Genomic DNA, 22,105 nt, shown 5'->3' on the forward strand with positions numbered 1-22,105 from the left:
TAAACCAGTGAACTAAGCTTGTGAAAATGATTTTGTATCAATAATTTATCAAATGATGTCTTTGTGTAATTGTGAGTATAAATTTGTGTGCCTAGCCTTACTTAGGAGTTAGGATACGTACAACTGAATTGAATGAAAACAATTAATCTGAACACTACAATTATGAACCTTTTGGGTTAAACAAAGTTGAACCCACTTTATATTTAAGGCGTTTGTACATGTACAGGTGTAGAGGTTAAAAAAAATGAGAGAATTACATGGAGGTTAGCATATTCTGATATTCATATGATTTGAGCTTTGTAAAAAATAGTTTATGTAAACAAGTAAGAGCTTGTTTGTTTGTGGGAACATGTTTTTTTGTAGTATAATATAAGAAGTAAATGTTATTTATGATAAGTAGTTTTTATGAACATAATGTATATTATTCTAACTCACAAAATTAAACGACTTACTAATAATATACGTCTGATAAAGTAAAATACGGTTGCAATATGATAGTATTATAACTCATGCGTATAAAGGTGAGTTACAATGGTCGGCTAACCGGACGGGTCGCCTTTGTCACACATATATGCCTTATTGGTAAAGCCCGGTAAATGTGACAGTGGGTCAGATGTTCTCGAGCTATACAACTGTCGTGTAGGTAAACAGCCAAAAGTCTTTTTCTTGCCGCATTAAATGCGGTATTTATAGGGGTTTAGGGAACAACTTTCGGCCATTCGACATGTTGGCCGCATGGCAGCCATGCATCGGGTCAGGATTCGGTAATTGAAGGGGACCACGTGGCGATAGATTCCTGAATAACGTAAGATCAACCAGTCTTCTGCAGCAGGGCGGTAACGACCTAAAGAGGTTGGGAGGAGCGGGTGCTATGCTTAGGACGGTACATCCCTCGAGGGAGCTCGGTGATCTCGCGTGACCGGGAAAGTCAACTAACTGACCTGGCGTTGACCGATTTAGGCAGAGCATAACTCGTACTCGTCGGACCGGTCAACGCATTTACGAGAAGTACGGGGAATAATCCCTATCAACGTCGTTTCGCGTAATAATGTACATTATTCTAAAGCATAATGTACCTCAGAAGTTTCGTTATTATAACACATAATATACATTATTCTAAGTTCTAACACATCATATACATTATTCTAACTCATAAAATTCAACAACGTCGTTTTGGTCCACACAATAATTTGCCACCATAATGTTAAAAGTTCGACTTTTTAGTAGGAGTGACCTATTAGTCTTATTGGTTTGAGTCAATCAACTATGGGTAACATATGTTGATTTAAAGGCGGAGTTTATCTATTGCACACCCTCTTATACCATAAATTTATGAGTTCAATTATTGCCAATACCCTATCAATTGAGTGCATTACATAATATATTTATAATGCGCTTTGGATTTAACTAAAACACATTTTTAAATAGTGGCTTCAGATCTCCACCTAGATAAAAAAAAATAGTAAATAAATACAGTTTTCAGTTCATTGTGGTTGCTGATCATTGATTCATCATATTTTTGAAAGGCGAAGTTTGGTGAACAGATTGATTAAAAAGGTTAAAATGAATTGTGATCTAACACACCCAAACTGGGAACAATTATGGTCAAGTAGATCAGCAGTTGAACTTGACAGTTTAGTAGAATACTACGTTTTGCCATTTCGGAATTAAATAAAAAGTTACCGTATCACTACGTAACCATTAAAACTCCACCTAATCTGCCCCCACGATTTCTCTCTCTCTCTATCGGGGTTTCTTCCTCTCTCTCTCTCTATCACAAGCGAACAAAAAGACAGACTCAGAAAATAAAGCTCTGTTGGTTTGGTTGCTGCTGCTGCATCTCCTCCTCCAATCTGTTCTTCGTCAAACCCTACGCATCTCCTTTAGATCTCCGCCTGAGCTTAGCTCTGTGATCTCCCAGCTGCCATGACCTTCACCTTCGATTGATTCATGGAAATGTCGGCCTCGCTCGCTGCATTTGAGCGACCTCGGGTCGGAACCTCTAATACGGTATGGAATCAGCGATATCTCGCTCTTCGATGTCCCGTTCCTTTGTTTTTGCGCTGTTAACAGAAAATTTCCCTGCTAGCTCGCTCGATTGATTGTGTTTTGCTTGTTGGAAGTGGAAATTTGTGTCAATGGGGAAGTCGTTTTTAGTCAAATAAGTTCGAAATTGTGCTGGAAACATTTGGACTTGTTTTGGACTTGCTTTTACCACCGTCCGTTAGGAGTAGGAGAGGGATAATTGCACTCCGTAATTTGTTTGCCCCTCCCAAAGCTCTAATTTGTTAAGAGAAATGCTCTAATTGATAGTTTTTTACTATGGAAATGTATACGTCAGTTCAAATATTGGAGATGATGCAAATTGAACTGCTGATTGTCTTGCTATACTGAAACACACTCACAAATTTGCTTTAAGTTCATCAGGATTATGTTGAGAAATAAGGGAAGACAAGTTAATTGAACTGCCAAAATCTTTTCATTTCAGCTCCATGTGATGAAAGATGACTCATACACACTCTGTTGTTTATTCTTAAACAATGTGGGTATATGCCCATGTAGTTATATATAAACAAATTGATTTTGATTTTGGTGCACAGTGCTCATTTTTTTTTGTTTTGCATGAAATTTATGAAATGACGTTGTAATACAGTCTTTTTCTGTGGAGCCACAGGAATACGAAAAAAGAAAGAGTCTATGTAATATTGCTTCTTCATCTTTAAATGTTTTATCAGTCTTTTTTTACTTCTCATTTTAGTACTGTAGAATGCTTTTAGATCTCTTGTCTTTGTGCTGTAAGAATGTATTATATACAAGTATCGCTGGAGTAAAGATAAAGGTTAGACAACTGTGCAAACAGAAATGACGCGACTTGTTTATGGTTCTTCTCTTGTTGCTTTAATGTTTGCATTTTTGGTTTTTATATTGATTTGGTGATTTACAGGTTTTCAAGAGTGGGCCACTATTCATCTCTTCAAAAGGTTAGTAAAACTTGAATATTTGCTAATATTCTAATGCTATTGGATCTATGCAAACAGAAATCTTAGTATCCACTCAGTTCATTTTCTTTTTAATTATGTTACTTATGAAAAGAAGAATGCCTTTCAGTATAATGACTAAATAATCCCATTAACAAAATACTGAAACAGTAGACACAAATAGCTACGAATTAATCTGGATAAGTTTCAAATTCCTTGATGAAATCCTATCAAATCAAATTGCATAATTGGACTGTCATCCTTTGTTAAAGTCATTGCAGCTCTATTTTCATCAGCCATCTGTCCCTCAAAAAACATGTTACATTTGCAGGACTAGGTTGGAAGTCATGGAAAAAGCGTTGGTTCATTCTCACACGCACATCTTTAGTTTTCCTCAAGAATGATCCTGTTAGTATTTTTCTTGGTTCTATTGATTTGGAGGTTTATTATTTCAGTAAACATGTCCATTTTATTGTACCTCCTAGTTTTAAGGGAATCATTCTCAAGTTTGAACTATCTTCATAGACATTTTTTATTTGTACATTAACATCCTATAGCTTAATAAATTTTTGCAGTTAACTTTGTAGTTTATATGATATGAATGTAATGCTTTAGATGATTATTTAATTCTATACTGATTATTTACTTACAAATAGAAGATTAATGTTATTCAACTGCATGGACCGACAAAGAAAGAAAACAGCTGCTATAGCATGTATATTCTCATGTGTTCTGTACATTTTCTTCACAAGAATCAAGACAAACTAATATGGAGTATTATTTAAAACTCGTTCTTATGCTTTTGCTTTATTGTGTAGAGTACTCTTCCACAACGAGGTGGTGAAGTTAATCTGACTTTGGGAGGCATAGACTTAAATAATTCTGGAAGGTAATTATTATTGTTCTGGTGCAGCATTTATATTTTGCTTTTCTTTCCAGTCCTTAGTTCCTGTACTTTGTTTTGCAGTGTGGTTGTTAGAGAAGATAAAAAACTGTTAACTGTACTTTTTCCTGATGGACGTGATGGTCGGGCATTTACTCTTAAGGTGCACTTTTGGTTACCCAAATACTTAAATAAAGATACTCATAAGCACTAACATATATGCTGTTTAAGAATATTTATCTTTTACCAAGCTCTGAGGATTTTATGCAGGCTGAAACATCAGAGGATTTGTATGAGTGGAAGACTGCTCTTGAACATGCTCTTGCACAAGCACCAAATGCTGCCCTTGTGATGGGACAGAATGGCATATTTCGGAATGACAACGGTGATTCAAGTGAAGGTTCTTTCCATCAATGTATGTGCATTCTTATCATTATTAGTTAAACCTTTTTTACTTCCTATATTTTTTCCTTAGTAAACTAAATTTCAAAATTTGCCTCTCTAATAAAGGCCTACTGGGTTCTTTCTTGATGTAGGGAGGGATAAACGTCCCGTGAAGTCTTTGGTTGTTGGACGGCCAATCTTGCTTGCCTTAGAAGATATAGATGGTGGTCCATCCTTTCTTGAAAAGGCACTTAGATTTCTTGAGAAGCATGGTAAACTCACAATCTTCTCTCCTGTGACTAAATAAAATAAAGGAAAAAATGAGTATTTGAAGTAATTCTCATTTTCGTACCAAATTAAACGTTATGGTTTTCATTGCAAATTATCCTCTTGGATGAAATTCTCTTCTTTATCAATAAAAGTTACTTTAATAGAAGAATTCTGCATTCAAATTCTTCCAAAGCTAAAAGTGAGCACAACATGACACAATGAGTATAAAGGTGCACACATATTCATATTTTCTCCTAAAAGTCTAAAACATTCTGTAAACAAAATTATCTCCAACACTATGCCCACATGGATTTCCTTGATGCCAGAGCAATTCTATTTCTCTGCTTGTGTTCATATGGCACCACTTTCCAAAGATACTTCTCTTTTATTTGTGTGCCTTTCTTTTTGTTTTGCCCCTGTTCTTAGTTCAGAGATAGCAGTTTTTATTATTTAACTTCTTTCCTATAAATTATTTATATAGTAGAAAGCAGATAGGGCAATTGGGCGAAAGTTCCATTGCCATTAGAATGAAAGAGAAGCAGAAATGATATGAGTCAAAGCCTGCCAACTTCTTAATTTAACTTTGACTCTAGACTATATTCTTTTGCTTTAGTTCCCCTTCATTTGTCTCACTTCTCTATCTGTTTTGCTAATACTGTCCAGCTCATAATTGCTATGTGTAGTTCCCTTGTTGATTTCTTTGTTTAACCTTCTTGACAGGAATTAAAGTTGAAGGGATATTGCGACAATCTGCTGATGTAGAGGAAGTGGAGCAGAGAGTAAAAGCTTATGAGCAAGGTCCAAACTCTAAACCTCCTCCTAAGTCCTAACGTTTGCTTTACTTCTGAAGTTGAGCTAGTCATTTTGTTCCATGATTTTCAAAAGAAATATGTGCTGTACCACCTTTTGTTATGGTGTGTTTGTTTTATTCTAGAATAAGGTATTCTTGAAAGCTAAATTATGCGAGCATTTCTTTGTAGGTAAGACTGAATTTGGTCCAGATGAGGATGCCCATGTAATTGGTGACTGTGTGAAGGTAATGATAGCTACCTCAATCTCATTAGCATAATTTGTTTTCATTGTGTTTGTTAAATTAGTGCTCACTGTAACTACCCCCTGTGCAGCATGTACTTCGCGAGCTGCCATCATCTCCAGTGCCTGCATCTTGCTGCACTGCCTTGTTGGAGGCATACAGTGAGTTAACCTTTTAGACTTTGAAATATTTTAAGGAATGTTCTGAATGTTTGTTTCTCTCTGTCTTGAGCCACCACAATATGCTTCCACTTTGTCCTTCCTCCTATTTTTTCAAGACCTTGTATAAGTAGTTCTGCTTGCTTTTTCAGAGGCCATGTTTTCCAAGATGAGATAACAGCTTATCGATTCAAAATCCAATAGAACAGGAACTACAATACAAATAGAGGAATAGTTCTACGGAAATAAGTCCTATCTAATAGGAAAGCCACAGAAGACTAAACTATTACAAAGACTAATGAATAATATAGTAAAAAGTAACAATATAAAAATATTACTAGCTAACACACCCCCTCAAGCTTAAGGGTGGTAAGCAACCACATTGAGCTTGTCCCGAAGAGCTGAAAACCGCGGACCTGGCAGTGGTTTGGTGAAAATATCGGCTAACTGATCCTTAGTAGAGACGAAATTGACTAACAAGTCTCCTGACGCGACCTTGTCCCGCACAAAGTGAAAGTCAATCTCGACGTGTTTGGTCCGGGCATGAAAGACAGGATTCGCACATAGATATGTTGCCCCCAAATTATCGCACCATAGAGTCGGAGGCTCACCAGTGTGTAGGCCAAGTTCCTTAAGCAACGAAACAACCCAAGTCACCTCCGCAGCCACATCTGCGAGGGCCTTGTACTCAGCTTCAGTCGAGGATCGTGCAACTGTACGCTGTTTCCTGGATAGCCATGAAATCAGATTTTGGCCTAAGAACACTGCATATCCACCTGTGCTTTTCCTATCAAGCGGACACCCTGCCCAATCCGAGTCAGAGAAGGCGTGAATCGTCGCTGAATCTGAGACCTTAATGAGAAGACCATAGTGCAGAGTACCCTTAATGTAACGCAACACCCTCTTTGCCAAGGCCCAGTGATCCGTAGTCGGTGAGTGCATGAACTGGCATAACCGGTTCACAGCATACGAGAGATCCGGCCTGGTGATAGTCAGATACTGTAGGGCTCCAACTATACGGCGGTACTGTGTCGAGTTTTCATGTGGAGTGACAGTCGAGGATACAGGCTGAGTTACTGCGGCTGGAGTGGCCAACGGCTTGCAATCCGACATACCCGCTCGAGTTAGAATGTCATGCATGTACCTGCGCTGTGACATCATGAGACCGTCGGGAGTACATATAGTTTCAATGCCGAGGAAAAAACCAGGGGTGCCGAGGTCCCGTATCTTAAAAGTTGTGGACAGACGCTGTAGTAAAGCGGTAATGAGCGTGGGGTCATTACCCATCATAATAATGTCATCGACGTATACAAGAAGGTATACTCGGGAATCAGCAGCGGAGTAGTGGAAAAGCGAGACATCTGTTTTCGAAGATGAGAACCCGGCGGACAGTAAATAATCATGTAGTCTTTTAAACCACGCCCGAGGGGCTTGTTTAAGACCATATAACGACCGCTGTAAGTGGCAAACATGATCTGGATGAGTCGGGTCTTCATACCCCGGAGGTTGCTTCATATACACTGTTTCGGCCAGATGTCCGTTTAGGAAGGCATTGTGGACATCAAGTTGCCTTAAAGTCCAATTACGGGAGATAGCCAGTGAAAATAGAAGTCGGACTGTTGTCGGCTTGACGACAGGGCTAAAAGTATCAAAGAAGTCTTCGCCCGCTACCTGGTTGAACCCCTTCGCAACCAGGCGAGCTTTGTAACGTTCAATAGAACCATCAGCAGTCCGCTTGGTGCGGAAGACCCACTTGCAACCAATAATGTTCATATCCGGTTTAGGGGACACTAGAGTCCATGTGTTATTGTGTAACAACGCATTGAACTCTTGGTCCATAGCGTCACGCCACTCTGGATGGCCCACTGCTTGAGAGTAGCAAGTGGGATCAGTAGTCACAGTTAATGCTTGTAACTCTTCACCTGTACCACGAGTCATATGCCGTAGTCTCATGACATGGCCTCGATCCCGAGACTCAGTTCGTGTGACCCGCTTCCGTCGAGTAGCGGCCCGAACCGGGCCTTCAATAGTTAAAGGCGCGGGTTCTTGAGCCAATGGTGTGGGACTCGGAGAACGCTGTATAACCGGATCAACAACAGCAATGGACTCCACTTGAGTTACCACCGGGCTAGATGCCCAAGGCAGGGCAGGTAACATAGATACTGAGTTGTCTTGTTCTATCAAGTCTGCAAAAGGAAACACAGTTTCGTCAAACCGTACATGACGGCAGATATATACTTTCCCACTCGTTGGATCCATGCATCTATAGCCCCTAAAGGACGAGGGATACCCTAGGAAGACACAGGGTGTCGAGCGATAATCCATCTTATGCCGATTGTATGGCCTAAGATAAGGAAAACACCGACACCCGAAGACGCGAAGGAAAGTGTATGGTGGTGTAGTTTTGTAGAGACGACTGTATGGACTTTCATTGTTTAGGACAGTAGTGGGTAAGTAGTTGATTAATGTTGTGGCTGTTTCAAAGGCGTAGTCCCAATATTTTTGGGGAACAGAGCCTTCGGCTAGTAGCGACAGACCTGTTTCAACTATGTGACGATTTTTGCGTTCAACGCGGCCATTTTGTTCGTGCGTGTACGCACATGATTGACGATGCACAATGCCCAATTTTTCAAAGATAAGATGCAGTTTGCGGTATTCACCGCCTAAATCAGACTGAACACACTTGATAGAACGCGAAAATTGGCGTTCTACCGTGACTCGAAACGACTCGAAACAGTTATATATATCAGATTTTACCCGTAAGGGATAAAACCAAGTAAAACGCGAGTAATCGTCTACAAAGAGCAGAAAATAACGAAATCCACTAGTAGAGGTTACATGTGCCGGACCCCATATGTCCGTAAAAATTAAATCTAACACATTTGCACTAGAAGATGTAACTCTATTTATAGGGAATCTAGAGGATTTGCCGAGTTGGCACGATGTACATAATTCAGCTGACTTTGTATTATTAGGCAAAACTGGGCACGACTTTAGAACTTGATTTTGGACATGTGCATGAGGATGCCCCAACCTGCGGTGCCAAATGACTGGAGTGGTGCGGGATGTGAGGAAGGCATAATGAGACGAAGGAACAGGAAGCTTGTACAAGCCGCCTTCCGTAGGACCTTTAAGCAGAACTGCCCGGGAGAGTGAATCCTTCACAATGAAACAATCTTTGTGAAATTCAAAATAAACAGGATTATCATTTGTTAAACGATAAACAGACATTAACGGGACAGATAACTGAGGAACACATAAGACGTTAGACAGATTTAGTGTTTTCGAAACTTTAGACATAGATGCTATAGAGGCATGACCAATTCGTGAGATTGTCAAACCTGCGCCATTACCAACACGCAGGACATCCCCACCATTATATTCATCCGACTGCGATAGCATAGACGCATCGGGTGTAGCATGTGCCGTGGCCCCCGTATCCGGGTACCAGCCTGCGGCATTCGAACCTGCGGCAGATTCATCACCTGGAACGGCCATATTGGCTTGTGGCGCGGGCTGTGGAGCATAACGCTTGAAACAATACAGGGCTGTATGCCCCTGTGCTCGGCATATTTGGCATCGTGGACCGCGGCCACCATTGCGCCCACGGCCACTTCCACCTCCTCTGCCGCGACCCGGATTGCCGGAACTGCCGCGACCTGCGTTCTGCCCGCCTGAGTTGCGTCCGGAATTGCGGCCACGCCCGGCATAAAAAGCAGCCGGAGCAGCGGAATTATGGTCGGCCGCCGCTGGATAATCCTCCACAAGCAAGAATTCCTGCGCCCGGAGGTAGTCCGCGATTTGCGGGATTGTGACTGGAGTGCCGGCAGCGGTTAAGGACGACGCCATGGATCGGTACTCCGGCCGTAGCCCCCTCAGAACAAACATGTTTTGCTCATCGAGACTGATTGGCCGGCCAGCATGCGCAAGGTCCTCGACTAGTAACTGCGCACGTCCTAAGTATTCGGCAGTGCTACTGCCACCTTGCCGAAGTGCGTGGAATTGCCCGAGTAATCCTAGGCATCTCGCACGAGTGGAGCTCCCAAGGGCAGTGTTGATGGAGTCCCAAACAGCTTTGGATGTTGACTGCCCGACTGCGAGATGCATCACCTCATCCAAGAGGGATGAGATGAGAAGAGATAGCAGAGTTTGATCCTGCTTAACCCACGCCTTATAGGCTGGGTTCGGGACCATGGTGGTTGTCGATGTCGTGGACTGACCAGTCGCCGGGGAAGCATCGATCAACGACGGAGGGCACGGGAAATCACCGGTGATGTATCCCATGAGTTCTTGACCGTTCAAAAAAGGCACAAGTTGAGTGCGCCAAAACAAAAAGTTACGGTAAGTGAGTTTCATTGAAACGAAATGGTGGGCGCTGTTTAGGGGGTTTTGGGCTGGGGACGAAGATGGAGTGCCATCAACGGACGTCGTGCGCTCAGAGGAGGCAGACATGGCGGACGCCGAGGGAGAGAAACGAAAGCGAAAAAGAATCGGTGGTGGTGGTGGAGAGAGAAACCCAAACCCGGTCTAACTGATACCAGATGAGATAACAGCTTATCGATTCAAAATCCAATAGAACAGGAACTACAATACAAATAGAGGAATAGTTCTACGGAAATAAGTCCTATCTAATAGGAAAGCCACAGAAGACTAAACTATTACAAAGACTAATGAATAATATAGTAAAAAGTAACAATATAAAAATATTACTAGCTAACATCCAATCTAAATAGTTTAGGGACTCTTTGACACGCATGCTTATAGTAAAAGCCATAATATGCTTATGTTTTTTAGATAAAAACATAAACATGTTTGCAAGACCAGGATTAAGCATGCAACATTGGGGATTCAATCCTTATTTACAAGACATGGAGCAAAGGGGTGACACCAGATGTCCAGACATGTCCCAGAAGCGTTTAATGAGGCTACTTAGAACTTTGCACACTGTTTATTGTATTCTGTTGAAAGTATTAAACGTAAGTCATGGGCTAAATGTCATCCTATAGGGACAAGTAGTGAATAGTGCATGCTTGAGGCACACTACACAAAAGGCGAGAGCTGCAATAGCGAACATATGAGAACTAAGAGCATCCTCATTAGTATGGTTTTTTCACAAGTTTTTAGGAGCCAAGTAGGAGAGATGATGGGGGGGGGGGGGGGGGGGAAAGAAAAAGAGAAAAGAAAAAGCAAAAAAAAAAAAAAACAATAAATGAGGGTGTTCGCCAACTCAACGCGCCCACTGGGCGCTAGCGCACCAGCTTTTGTTTTTGTTTTTTGTTTCGCCATTGTTCTCGACAACTTCAATAATATGAAAGATTTGTATATTCAAGGATCAAATACTCAAGCTTTAGATATACAGAATATTATCACTGCATTGATAATATATTTAAAATTGTAAGAGTATTTGACTATTTGTTTTATGACAGAATACATACTTGTTTTCAAATAGTATTTGTTTTCAGATATAATCTACTTGCCTGTGTATTTTGGTTTGCTGAAACTTGGAAGCCTGGATTTGACTCTTTCCATTTTCTATGAAATTCACAATTATAAGTAAATGATTTTATGAATATTTCATTCTTATCTAAAACTATATTTTGTTTCCCTGAATTTTAAAAAAGAAATTGATAGGAAGGAAGCTCGGGTAAATGCTATGCGCTCTGCTATAGTTGAGACATTTCCTGAACCAAACCGGCGCTTATTACAGAGGTATTGTCTTTCTGGGTGCAGTGTGCATTTGAAATATTCTTGACAAATCCATGTTTTTAGGGAGGGGTTCATGGGTTGCTTTTGATTTGATGCAAAATAACCCAGGAACCTCTTGGGCAGGTTATCTAAACTATATGATGTGACTCTCTGATATCGGTGCAAACTATTAAATATGTTTTTCCCATTGTGATATTATTATGGATGTTTTAGCTGATCGATGTTAGTGTACTTTTGAATAGGAATAAGATATTTTTCTTTCTAGCGTAGTGTAGTTGAAAATTCAATAGAGCCAAGAAGATGAAAGGGACACTTGGTTCCTGTTACAAGCTAACCTATTCATTCTCCTTTGTAGAATTGTGAAGATGATGCACACAATTTCTTCACATGCTTCTGAAAATAGGATGAGTCCATCTGCTGTTGCTGCTTGTATGGCACCACTGCTTTTGCGGCCTCTCTTAGCTGGTGAATGTGAACTGGAGGATGAATTTGATACTAATGGTGATAACTCGGCACAGCTTCTTGCTGCTGCTAATGCAGCTAATAATGCCCAAGCTATCATTACAACACTTTTGGAGGAGTATGAGAATATTTTTGATGTAAGCTCCTCTTAGACCATAACTTTTTTGCAAATACTATCTTCTTGTAGATTTAGAGATTTTATTGATTCTGCTGGTGTGATAGCTATTCAGCTACTTTATACTTATTTCTTCCTCTTTGGGACTTCCCCTCATCCCCCTCTCTCTACTTGGATGTTTTTCTTTCCCTTATTGCTGCACAAGTCAAAATTTAACGGAAAATTTTGCTGGTTTCTGATTGAGTATCTTAGGATGCATTATTTTTATATTATTTATTCAGATATCTTTTAAAAATAATTTTTTATAAGATAAGATATTATTATTCACCCTGGGCCTTTCAACCTTGCATGTTCAACTGTGAACACCAATATTTCCTACCAATGTTTCCCCTTGTGCTAAGGTTAATTAGCTGCTCTTTTACTTTGTAAAGACTTCTTCCATATAAACTCTAAATGCCTAATAAACTGATCTAGAAAAGTTATGACCAACAATATTTATCATATAACCCTGTTTAGATATTCTCTTTTACTCTGTTAATTGTCCATTTAGTATTTCAATTATTTTGTTCAGTAACTTGTCACCTTTAACTTTTGTATCACTTAACTGTTAATCCAATCAGTGGTTTCTTGGTTGTCTAGGATTGTGATGCACCTTCTTCTTTTATGTCCCATTGTCTTAGGGCATTGTTCTTGCATCTTTGTCTAGTGTGTTATAAATATGACTGAGCATTGGTATGGATTATTTTTATTATTTATTTATTGCAACTCTGCTTAACGGTTACCATCACTCACTTTCCCAAGATTAAGAAAATAATTAGTGAAGTCATGACTTATTTTAACATATATTTATTATTATGAATTTAGCTAAAGTGATTAAGGTGTATTGCCTCCTTTGCTGTATTTACTATCATATGTTACTTATTATTATTTTTATTTTTTCTGTGCTCTTTCAGGATGATAATCTGCATAGGTGCTCTATTTCAGCGGATTCTCGGATTGGAAACAGTGGCAGTGAAGATTCAAGTGATGATGAAAATTTGGAGGTGAAAGACAATGGTTATCATGATGCTGAAAATGAGGTTGGGCAAGAATCAGATGATGATCATGATCGTGTACTTAGTGGAAAGTTAAGTGAAAACAGCAGTTCTGCTGCCAGTGATCTATATGACTATAAGGTTGTTTTCCTCTCTCTTCCTCCTTCAATTACCTAAAGAACTCTTCCTTTTGGCTCTGTTAATAAACAAATTTCTGTATTGCAAACATGGGCTTTCTATTCATTATTGCTTATTGTGCTAGTAGTTAGATGATGTTAGATATCTGGCTCAAGTTTTAGTTCATACATACAATTTCATGTATATTCGGTAATGTATATGACTGAAACTACATCTGGCAAAATCAAATCAACTTGTATGCTAGTGAAGGATGATATGAATATCTCAACTCTGCTAATGATAGATTTTAGTTCACATAGACAGCAACACTTCTACCAACAATGTTTTGCTTTTGTAAGAGTCTTTGCATTGAGGGCATTGTTCTTTGAATGAATCCACCAAGGGGTAAGTGCTTAATTTTGAAGGTATCCTGTCATGGTCTGTATACTACACTGCCTGAGTTTTGTTTGCCTATCAGATTGCATATTGTACAGTTTGAAAAAACATAGACAACTGCCATCAGAGGTTGAGTGTGCCTTTCTAATCTCAAATTAGGGGAGTATTTTAACACCAACTATAAACGTATTCTTTGAGAAGCAAATGTCTTTTTGCTTAAATGGTCACATGATTTGATTGTAGCATTCTGAAAAACAAAGATTGGTAGCTTCCATCAATTTTATATCATCTGCTTGTGAACGTCCAAGTCTAAGAATTTTATGTCTTTGAAAGCATCATCATTCATGATACTTGGTTGTATCTTATTATGTTTCTGTTGAGTTTTAGCTATTTATTAAGGAGGTGCATTTGTTTATTAAACGCAGGGTTTTGGAGGTGATGATTCTGATTTTGATTCTCCAAGGAACAATAAAGTGGTTGGTATGGAGTTTAAGCCAACTGAAGACTCTCAGCCTGTTGCAGAGTCTAATGTTTTATTTAGTGAACAGCTGGACCGGCATAAAAAGACATCTGAAAATGAGATTGCTACTGCATCCGAATTACCAAATAATGGATCACAGCGGTCTATGGGTGAAATACTTTCATCTATGGATCAAGGGCTGCCTCACTCTTCTTCTGGGAAGGATTCGTCTGCGGAGAAATCTTCCAGTAAATTAACTTCATCCAATCTCAGTGCCAAAAGATCAGCATTCTGGGGTAGAAACAATGTGAGTGTTGGTCCCCATGATATCTTTGTTACCAAAAGCCTCTATATCATTTTTATGCTTCAAAAGATGTGGCTTCAATTCAGTTCCTTCTTTTTATGGTCTTTACTTCTCATTTTTTATGGTAGTTGAGAGAATTATTCATCACTCCTTTCCTTTTCATTTTTGTCTGTTCTACTTCATTCTTACTTGTTAACACTTATGGAAGGTGTAATATTTACTGTTATATTCTTTTCTCCCTGTTAGGCCTAGTTTTGCACTAATTATTGTTTCCATTAAGTACTTGTGCACCAAAATATGATTCCAGTTCCGCTTTGCCAAGTAATATAATATTTTTAATTTAATTGCACCTGTAAGTAATCCCAGCACTAGTGAGTGAAATTTTCAGTATCACTCACTTCATGATTATGTGGGTTAGACTGCATTTATTTCTCTCAGGAAAGCTAAATATTCTTATAAAAAGTAAAAACCATTGCATTATTATGTCAAAGATTTTTCTTCCACTGCAATATCTTTTTGATGGAAAATGAATGGTGTATCTGATGCTGTGATTTCTCTACTTTGCAGGCCAGAAAGACTCCATCAATGGAGTCTGTTGATTCTTCTGGAGAGGAAGAGTATGCTCCATCTCTCTTAAAAATATTTCCCTTTATTAAAACATCTTTCTAAATGAGACTATTTTCTATTGCTTCACTTATCCTATTACTCTGAAGGTCATATTTCTGCACAATTTCCTTCGATCACATATGAGTGTCAGAGATATTTCATTTCATACATCCTAGTGGTGAATGATTTAAATTCTCCCATAGTGGAATTTGTTCTTATAATCTTATGAAATGAAATAATATTTGCATGTCGGTGCTCCTTTCTATACCTAGCATCTGTTGGCATTTAAAAACAATTTATGAAGTATTCATTTTTATTTAAACCATAAAACATAAAGTCTACTCAGAACAATGTTGTGCCCTTTTCTCCATCCACATCGAATGTAAGATAAAACCTTTGTTTTGCTAATTCTTTGTCCTGTTCATTTCATTCAATACTGTGTCTAATTGGCATTTGACATTTTTAATAGGCTTGCTATACAGAGACTAGAGATTACAAAAAATGATTTGCGTCATAGAATTGCAAAAGAGGTAACATATGAGCTCATTTTGTTTTGTTGTTGTTGTTGTTGTTTTGTTTTTTTTTTTTTTTTTTGTTTTTAATTTTATTTTAATTGCTTCTTTTAAATTTTATTTGGTGGTAAGTGAGCTTGTGGTCAAGTAGTTTTCTAAAGCAAACTTTCTGGGTATTAAGTTATATTTCTAACCAAATTGGACTTGCATCTTCTCTAGGCAAGAGGGAATGCAATTTTGCAGGCTAGCCTTGAAAGAAGGAAACAAGCATTGCATGAGAGACGTTTGGCACTGGAACAAGATGTATGTTTCTTTTTTTATTTTGAAATGCTTCTATTCAGCACTTTTTTTTTTTTTTTTTTTTTTTTTTTTTTTTTTTTTTTTGCATCATGTGCTCAGTGTTCTTTTGAGATTAACAATGAGACTTCACATGAATCTGATATGTTGCCACCTGTAAATGGGTACTTTTGCTATATCAAGAAAAGTTAGTGTTAAATTTTGTAATGATCTATGAATTTAGTTCAGTTAATGATGTTGAAGATGGTTTAAATATAGTTAAAATAATTACTGGAGAACTTTAAACATGCAACTACTAAGTTTGAAAACTCTACATTATGGTTGGATCTTGGAAATATATCTTATTCCCTTCTTCTTTCCGTCCATATTCTTGGCTCCAAAAATGCCAAAAGTGCAGTTTATTATACTCTAATTTTTTGGTCTCAATTCCAAATCATATTTGGACTATCATTATCAAATTTGACTGTTATAATAGGTTGCAAGATTACAAGAACAGTTACAAGCTGAGAGGGACTTGAGGGCTGCATTGGAAGTTGGTTTGAGCATGTCTTCTGGGCAGTTATCAGGTTCTCGTGGTATGGATTCTAAGGTTCGTACTTCATAGTGATTCTAATGTATCCTACTAAGTTTTAAATTACCAATGATTTTTTGCATGTCCTAAAGGCACTTTTTCTATTTTGAAGACTAGGGCAGAGCTTGAGGAGATAGCACTTGCTGAAGCTGATGTGGCTAGATTGAAGCAGAAAGTTGCTGAATTGCACCATCAACTTAATCAGCAGCGCCAACATCATTTTGGCTCTCTACCTGATGCTTGTGATCGTTATCAACATGGCCCAAACAATAATCCTCAACTGTAAGTTGAAATACTTGTTGGATACCACTTTCAAACATTGTAATAAAAGCCCGCTGTCAACATTTCATAGTAAAATCCAAAGATGAATGGTAATCAGGGTCTAGGGGCAGGTTCATTAGTACGCTGGATACATAAAAATTTCCAAAAATGAAAATAAAACCTTAAACCCTTAGTCTAGTCAACATCTCATGGTAAAATCAATGTTCTGTGGTCATACTCTGAATGTATGTATGTATGTATGTTTTCTGGACCAATGGCTTCAATAATTTTTTTAATTTTGTCTGCATTATCCTCCTCATCTCTGCAGGAAATATTTTCAGCAAGATTTTGACACAACCCTCGCTTTCTGTAATCATGAAAGGAAACAGAGAACAGAGGTGAGTGTATATACTGCCAGTGTATGCATAATTTTACATACTGTTGAGTTCCTCTCCATCTTATGATCTTCTGGTTTGAATTGCTATATTGCGAGATTGAGATCCTATTTAACTGGTGATCAGTAAATAATAATCCAAGTCTGAATTATTATACTCAATTATAAGAATATGGGGTTTTGCAGACATAATATGTTATTATGTTTTTCCTGTCATGTTAATATAATACCTTAGGGGTAGTATTTTCCCTATTAATTTAAAGAGGGGAACAGCTTCCTCAATTTTTTGTTTGTTTTTTGAGCATTTAGACTTGTGAAGTCCCCCCATTTTTTACCCCTAAGATGAAGGAAAGACAGGAAACTTTTTGTTGAATGTTATTTATTTATTTTTTAAATTTTTTTTATAATAATAAAAATAAATGCTTTTTGAATTTGTTGTAAGTTCATTGATATTGCAACTAAAAGAGACAGGTTTAAAATAAGGAACATGAATTCAGTCCTGGATATTAAGACAGGAAATTTTTGGTTAAATGTTAGTGGTTTTTTTTTTTTTTTTTTTAAATAATAATAATTTAAATGCTTTTTGAATTTATTGTAAGTTCATTGATATTTACAACTAAAAGAGAGGTTTGAAATAAGGAACATGAGTTCAATCCTTGTTATTAGATGGCCGTGTAGTTGTGGCTTGGCCTAGATTTATGTAGCTTGGCTGTTATCTTTTTTTTTTTTTTTTTTTTTTTTTTTTTTTTCCCTTGTATAGAAAGCAAAATAAGAACATGCGAAAAAGAAGCTAAATAGTTGTTCCTTTTTCAGTTGTCAGGCTGTAGTTATTCCTTGAATCTGCAGAATGTTTTCATTAACCGTAGATAATATATTCACAAATTATTATCTCTCCACCAGCATTAATATCCCGTATATCATCTATTTATCTCTGTCAATATGAAAAATTTTAAATTTTCAATTTTAAGTTATCCTTGTGATTTTTCGGTATACTACTTGATATCCTAACCTTTGTGAGATATGAAGCAGGAAGTCTTTGGTTCTGAGCTGAGGAACATTAAGGGACAAGTTCTGACATCTGGCAGCACTAGCAGGCAGCCTGGTCGGAAACATTCTTTGGAGACAACAACCTTGAGTGATTCTAAGAGTACTGAGGCATCTGCTGGTTTATCCATGGATGAGGTTGGTGGTGTTGATTCTGTGTCTGTGCCTTCTACATCAAGGGTTACAGAGGTGATAATTGAAATAAAATACAATCATTTAGCCGAAAGAAATTAAGGGTTTTGTGATTCTTTAGTACCAACTAACTCCAAAGATTCATTGTTTAGCAGGGTTTGGATTATCCCCGACATCCTTCTGTTGCATCTTCCACCTTGGTGGAACTGACTACACGCTTGGACTTCTTCAAAGAACGACGTTCTCAGCTGATGGAGCAGTTACACAGCCTCGACCTAAACTATGGGTCAGCATCTCATGATTTCATGTACAAACCGTCATCTCCTCCTTGGAACTGAGCAGTGACTAAACATGGAGTTTCATCATCCCATGTGAAGGATTTGCGTCTTACCATTTGTATATCCTCTGTATCACCGCATATAGATTTTCACAATGTATTTTTATGCACCATTGTTTCAATGTTCTCCTGTGAAAGAGCCCTATCTACCATTTCGCCTTCACTCTTCATGTTTTTGGTTTTTGTCGAGTGCGCAGTAGCGTTTAGGAGTTCTCAGTTACGTTTCTTGAATTTTGTATTGTACACTCTAGTGTTGTAAACATCTTGATTATTATGTAACATAGTTATAGGGAGAGGTTGCGCTATTGCATTTCATTATTCTTTTTTTTTTTTTTTTTGGTCTGGGGGGGGGGGGGGGGGGGGGGGGTTAGAAAATGCATTTGATGTAGTAGTAGTATTATAGTGCTTTGCTTTCTAATTCTTGATCAATATATATGATGTTTCTATTAAAAGAAATTGCTAGCCAAGTAGCCATCCTAGATTCAAAACAAATAGCTAGATATCATGAAAACGTGAAACATGAAATTGAACACAAGAAATGAAGAAATGTATCATTTTTTTTCATTGCATAAATATTAGTTGTTTACTGATATCTTTGTAGAAAATGCACTTTTAGAACTTTATAAATATTACAGTAACGATCTTTAAAATTTTTATAAAATTTTGGTAAATCTCAAGAGAGCGTTTGATTCACAGGATGTTAGATTACCTTTTTGTGTTTGGTTTAAATCTAAGACATGTAATGTAAACATGTAGTTATTTTACTTTAATACCGTTAATCTATTTTTATGTATTGCAATAAATTTAAAAATCAAAATACATAAATAAGGCATGATAATGATAAAATATAGAAGTGATTTAAAATTATTTAATTAAGAGTTTGAACTTAAAAAACATCATAGAAAAAACAATGGGATTAAAATGGCAAAATTAGTAATAACTATGAGAATACCTAAGAAATGAAAGAGTATCTCACATTCCCTTTAAATAGTTAAAAATCTTATATTCCTTGAAAAAAATTACATAACTTGAATCATGAGAATCTTTTATAGCTAAAAATCTTATATTCCTTGAAAAAAATTACATAACTTGAACCATGAGAATATTTTATATTCAAACAAATATAACACTGAACCAAACAACTCTAACAATTTTTGTAGTTAGTATTTGGGAAAAACACCAAGATTCAAATCTCGGCACTATTTGACCATGTTTGTTGAGTCATTGAGCCACCATGATTTACATCCCTATGTGGGGTTATTTTTTTTGTTTTGTTTTGTTTTTTGTTTTTTGTTTTTTGTTTTTGTTTTTTGTTTTTTGTTTTTTGTTTTTGTTTTTTTTTTTGTTTTTGTTTTTTTGTTTTGTTTTGTTTTTTTTTTTGTTTTGTTTTTTTTGTTTTGTTTTTTTTTGTTTTCAAATATGTATGTAGATATTTGCATTTATGAAATACACATGCCGATAAATCTTCTACGGCAAATAGGACATGTTGGTTTGTTGTCCAGCCATCGAGCAATGCAAGTATAGTGAAACCTATGCGAACAGGGAGACAATGAAGCGATCACCACCCCTCTCCCTCTTCTAAACCCTTCCAAGCATATGCAACAACACTCGCCCTCCTCTTCATGCCCACCAACTTCTTCACTCCTCAACGTACTACCTAAGGCGGTGTCCCCGTAATTCTTCCCATTCATCACTTCCTCAGAGCCTTCTTCTTCAATCATCATCTCATCCTCATCCAACAAAAGATCACCCACCTCTTCATAATCATCACTCAAATCCTCGCTACTATCTAACAAATCATCATCTCTCCGTTCATCAATCACATGATGAATCGTTTCCATGGTCACCGACATGGACAGTCCATAACGCCAGCCTCTGCTACTCACATGGTTAAAAGCAAACGTCGCTATCTGATCGGCAATTTCCACATCGGCTCGATAGTACACGGCGGGGAGTATGCCGGAGCTGAACGATAAAGCGTTCGCCGATGAACTCATGTCGGAGCGGGGATCGAATTGAAATTCCAGCGAAAAATCGCCCAAAGTAGATGGGGATGGCTCCATAGATCTAATAATGTGGTGAATGTACAATTTTCCTATGCTTGGATTTCGTAAGGGGATCCCTATCATATTTGTTATCGTTGTCGCCATTCTCCTGCTGTATATATATGTTGGGTTAGTTCAACCTTTCCTTCTAGCTTAGCATGGAAATACGGTACGGTCATGTAGAGATTCACTTATTTATTCATATGTTTATTATCCTATTTAGATTAGGATTAGGGTAATAATTATAATATTAATAATAATTCAGTCCTATTTTAGTTAAAATTGGGAGATTAATAATATAATAGTCCTTACTATTAATATATTACTCGATCTGTCTCATTTTATTATCTTATTCAGTTAACGAGACTTGACTAAGTTATTTTTAATTCAACTTTTCATAATATTAAGTTTAATATTAATATATAAAATTTATATATTTAGAAATTACAATAAAAATATTACTCTATATTAAATGCAAAAAAAAGTACTAAAGAAAATAAGCAAAGAAACTAGAATTTGTTTAACTAATAAATAGTAAACATGACATACAAGATGGAAAATGTATCTTATTATAATTAAGGTTTAGATTTTTTAATACTGCCGTATGGTTAGATTACTATTATTATTTTAGACTTTCTAAATTTGAGTTCATGTAATTTTGAATTTCTTATTTGCATGGAATAATGTACTAACGGTATTTTTTTTTTTTTAAAAGCCAATCAAAAGATTGTATTAATGAATCAAAGTAGCAATAGAGTCCTGAGGGATACACTCCCAATACAGATTCTGAGTAAAAGCTAACGAAGTTAGAGTATGAGCATGTAAATTAACTTGCCTAGAAACGTAACTTGATGAGCAACAATTAAATAATAACATGGAAGTCCTGCATTGATCCACCGCGATCCCAACATAGGACAGGATAGATGTTGTTTTCTGGTGTAAAACACTTCGTAGAACCGAGCAATCTGTGAGAATGCTCACCGTTATGACATTCTTTTCCATAAGCCAAGATAACGCCTCCTTACAATTAGCTAGGGCTTCCGCCATAAGTGGTGAGAAACAGGCGGGTAACCTGCCTGACATGAACGAGCCTCCTGAAGAGAGTAACACAATGTCGTACGTGGCCTCCCCGGTGTCCTGCCGGAAACCTGCGTTGACGTAGCACCGCGAGCCGCCGTGGTCCTCGATCGTTGTTGCTGCTGCTGGCGTGGGCCGTGCGGGGCGGTGATGTACCTTCTGGAAAGAGTGCATGTCGGTGGCAGCCCTCCTCCAAACATCGATTGGACGTGGGAGAGCCCCCTTCCACACGACCGAATTTCGGCTTCCCCACAGATGGTACAACACGGCGATCATCAGTCCACATTGCTCCTCCGTCAAGACTGCCAATACACCCATAAACCATGTTGGAAAGGAGTTGGTAACAATATTTGTGATTGGTAATTCTGTAACATTCCAAACAAGTCTAGAATATTCACAAAATACTAGAACATGCATAACATCTTCAATTCATGAGCCAAACTACACATTTGGCATGTAGGGCTCACTTCCACCCTCTTTAAAATCAAATTGGTAGTAGTGGGGAGAATATCACAAATTGCTCTCCACA

At 37.6% G+C, this 22,105-nt stretch overlaps 2 protein-coding genes across 5 annotated transcripts; one reads left to right on the top strand and one right to left on the bottom strand.

The window, feature by feature from the left end:
* Nucleotides 1-1,715: 1,715 nt before the first annotated feature.
* Nucleotides 1,716-18,764, top strand: LOC109152406 (rho GTPase-activating protein 7-like). 4 transcript variants are annotated; one of them, XM_019300068.1, is made up of 22 exons: nucleotides 1,716-2,010; nucleotides 2,945-2,981; nucleotides 3,310-3,386; nucleotides 3,797-3,867; nucleotides 3,946-4,024; nucleotides 4,132-4,276; nucleotides 4,398-4,517; nucleotides 5,236-5,313; nucleotides 5,496-5,551; nucleotides 5,640-5,709; nucleotides 11,328-11,415; nucleotides 11,768-12,011; nucleotides 12,943-13,164; nucleotides 13,962-14,303; nucleotides 14,868-14,917; nucleotides 15,376-15,436; nucleotides 15,638-15,721; nucleotides 16,191-16,304; nucleotides 16,399-16,568; nucleotides 16,876-16,945; nucleotides 17,968-18,174; nucleotides 18,270-18,764. In XM_019300068.1, exons 1-22 carry the CDS (start codon nucleotides 1,951-1,953, stop codon nucleotides 18,453-18,455), a joined length of 2,631 nt encoding a protein of 876 aa, XP_019155613.1. In that variant the 5' UTR covers nucleotides 1,716-1,950; the 3' UTR covers nucleotides 18,456-18,764. The 4 variants fall into 4 exon arrangements, with proteins under 4 accessions (XP_019155613.1, XP_019155615.1, XP_019155614.1 ...); XM_019300070.1 differs by having other exon boundaries at nucleotides 18,273-18,764; XM_019300069.1 differs by having other exon boundaries at nucleotides 17,971-18,174.
* Nucleotides 18,765-19,893: 1,129 nt separating this feature from the next.
* Nucleotides 19,894-20,517, bottom strand: LOC109152210 (probable E3 ubiquitin-protein ligase HIP1). Its single transcript, XM_019299798.1, has one exon. The coding sequence runs from the start codon at nucleotides 20,515-20,517 to the stop codon at nucleotides 19,894-19,896; it is 624 nt and encodes a 207-aa protein (XP_019155343.1).
* Between the last annotated feature and the right edge of the window lie 1,588 nt (nucleotides 20,518-22,105).

The sequence above is a fragment of the Ipomoea nil genome, unplaced genomic scaffold (assembly GCF_001879475.1).
Source record: "Ipomoea nil cultivar Tokyo-kokei standard unplaced genomic scaffold, Asagao_1.1 scaffold2403, whole genome shotgun sequence".
Lineage (NCBI taxonomy): Eukaryota > Viridiplantae > Streptophyta > Magnoliopsida > Solanales > Convolvulaceae > Ipomoea > Ipomoea nil.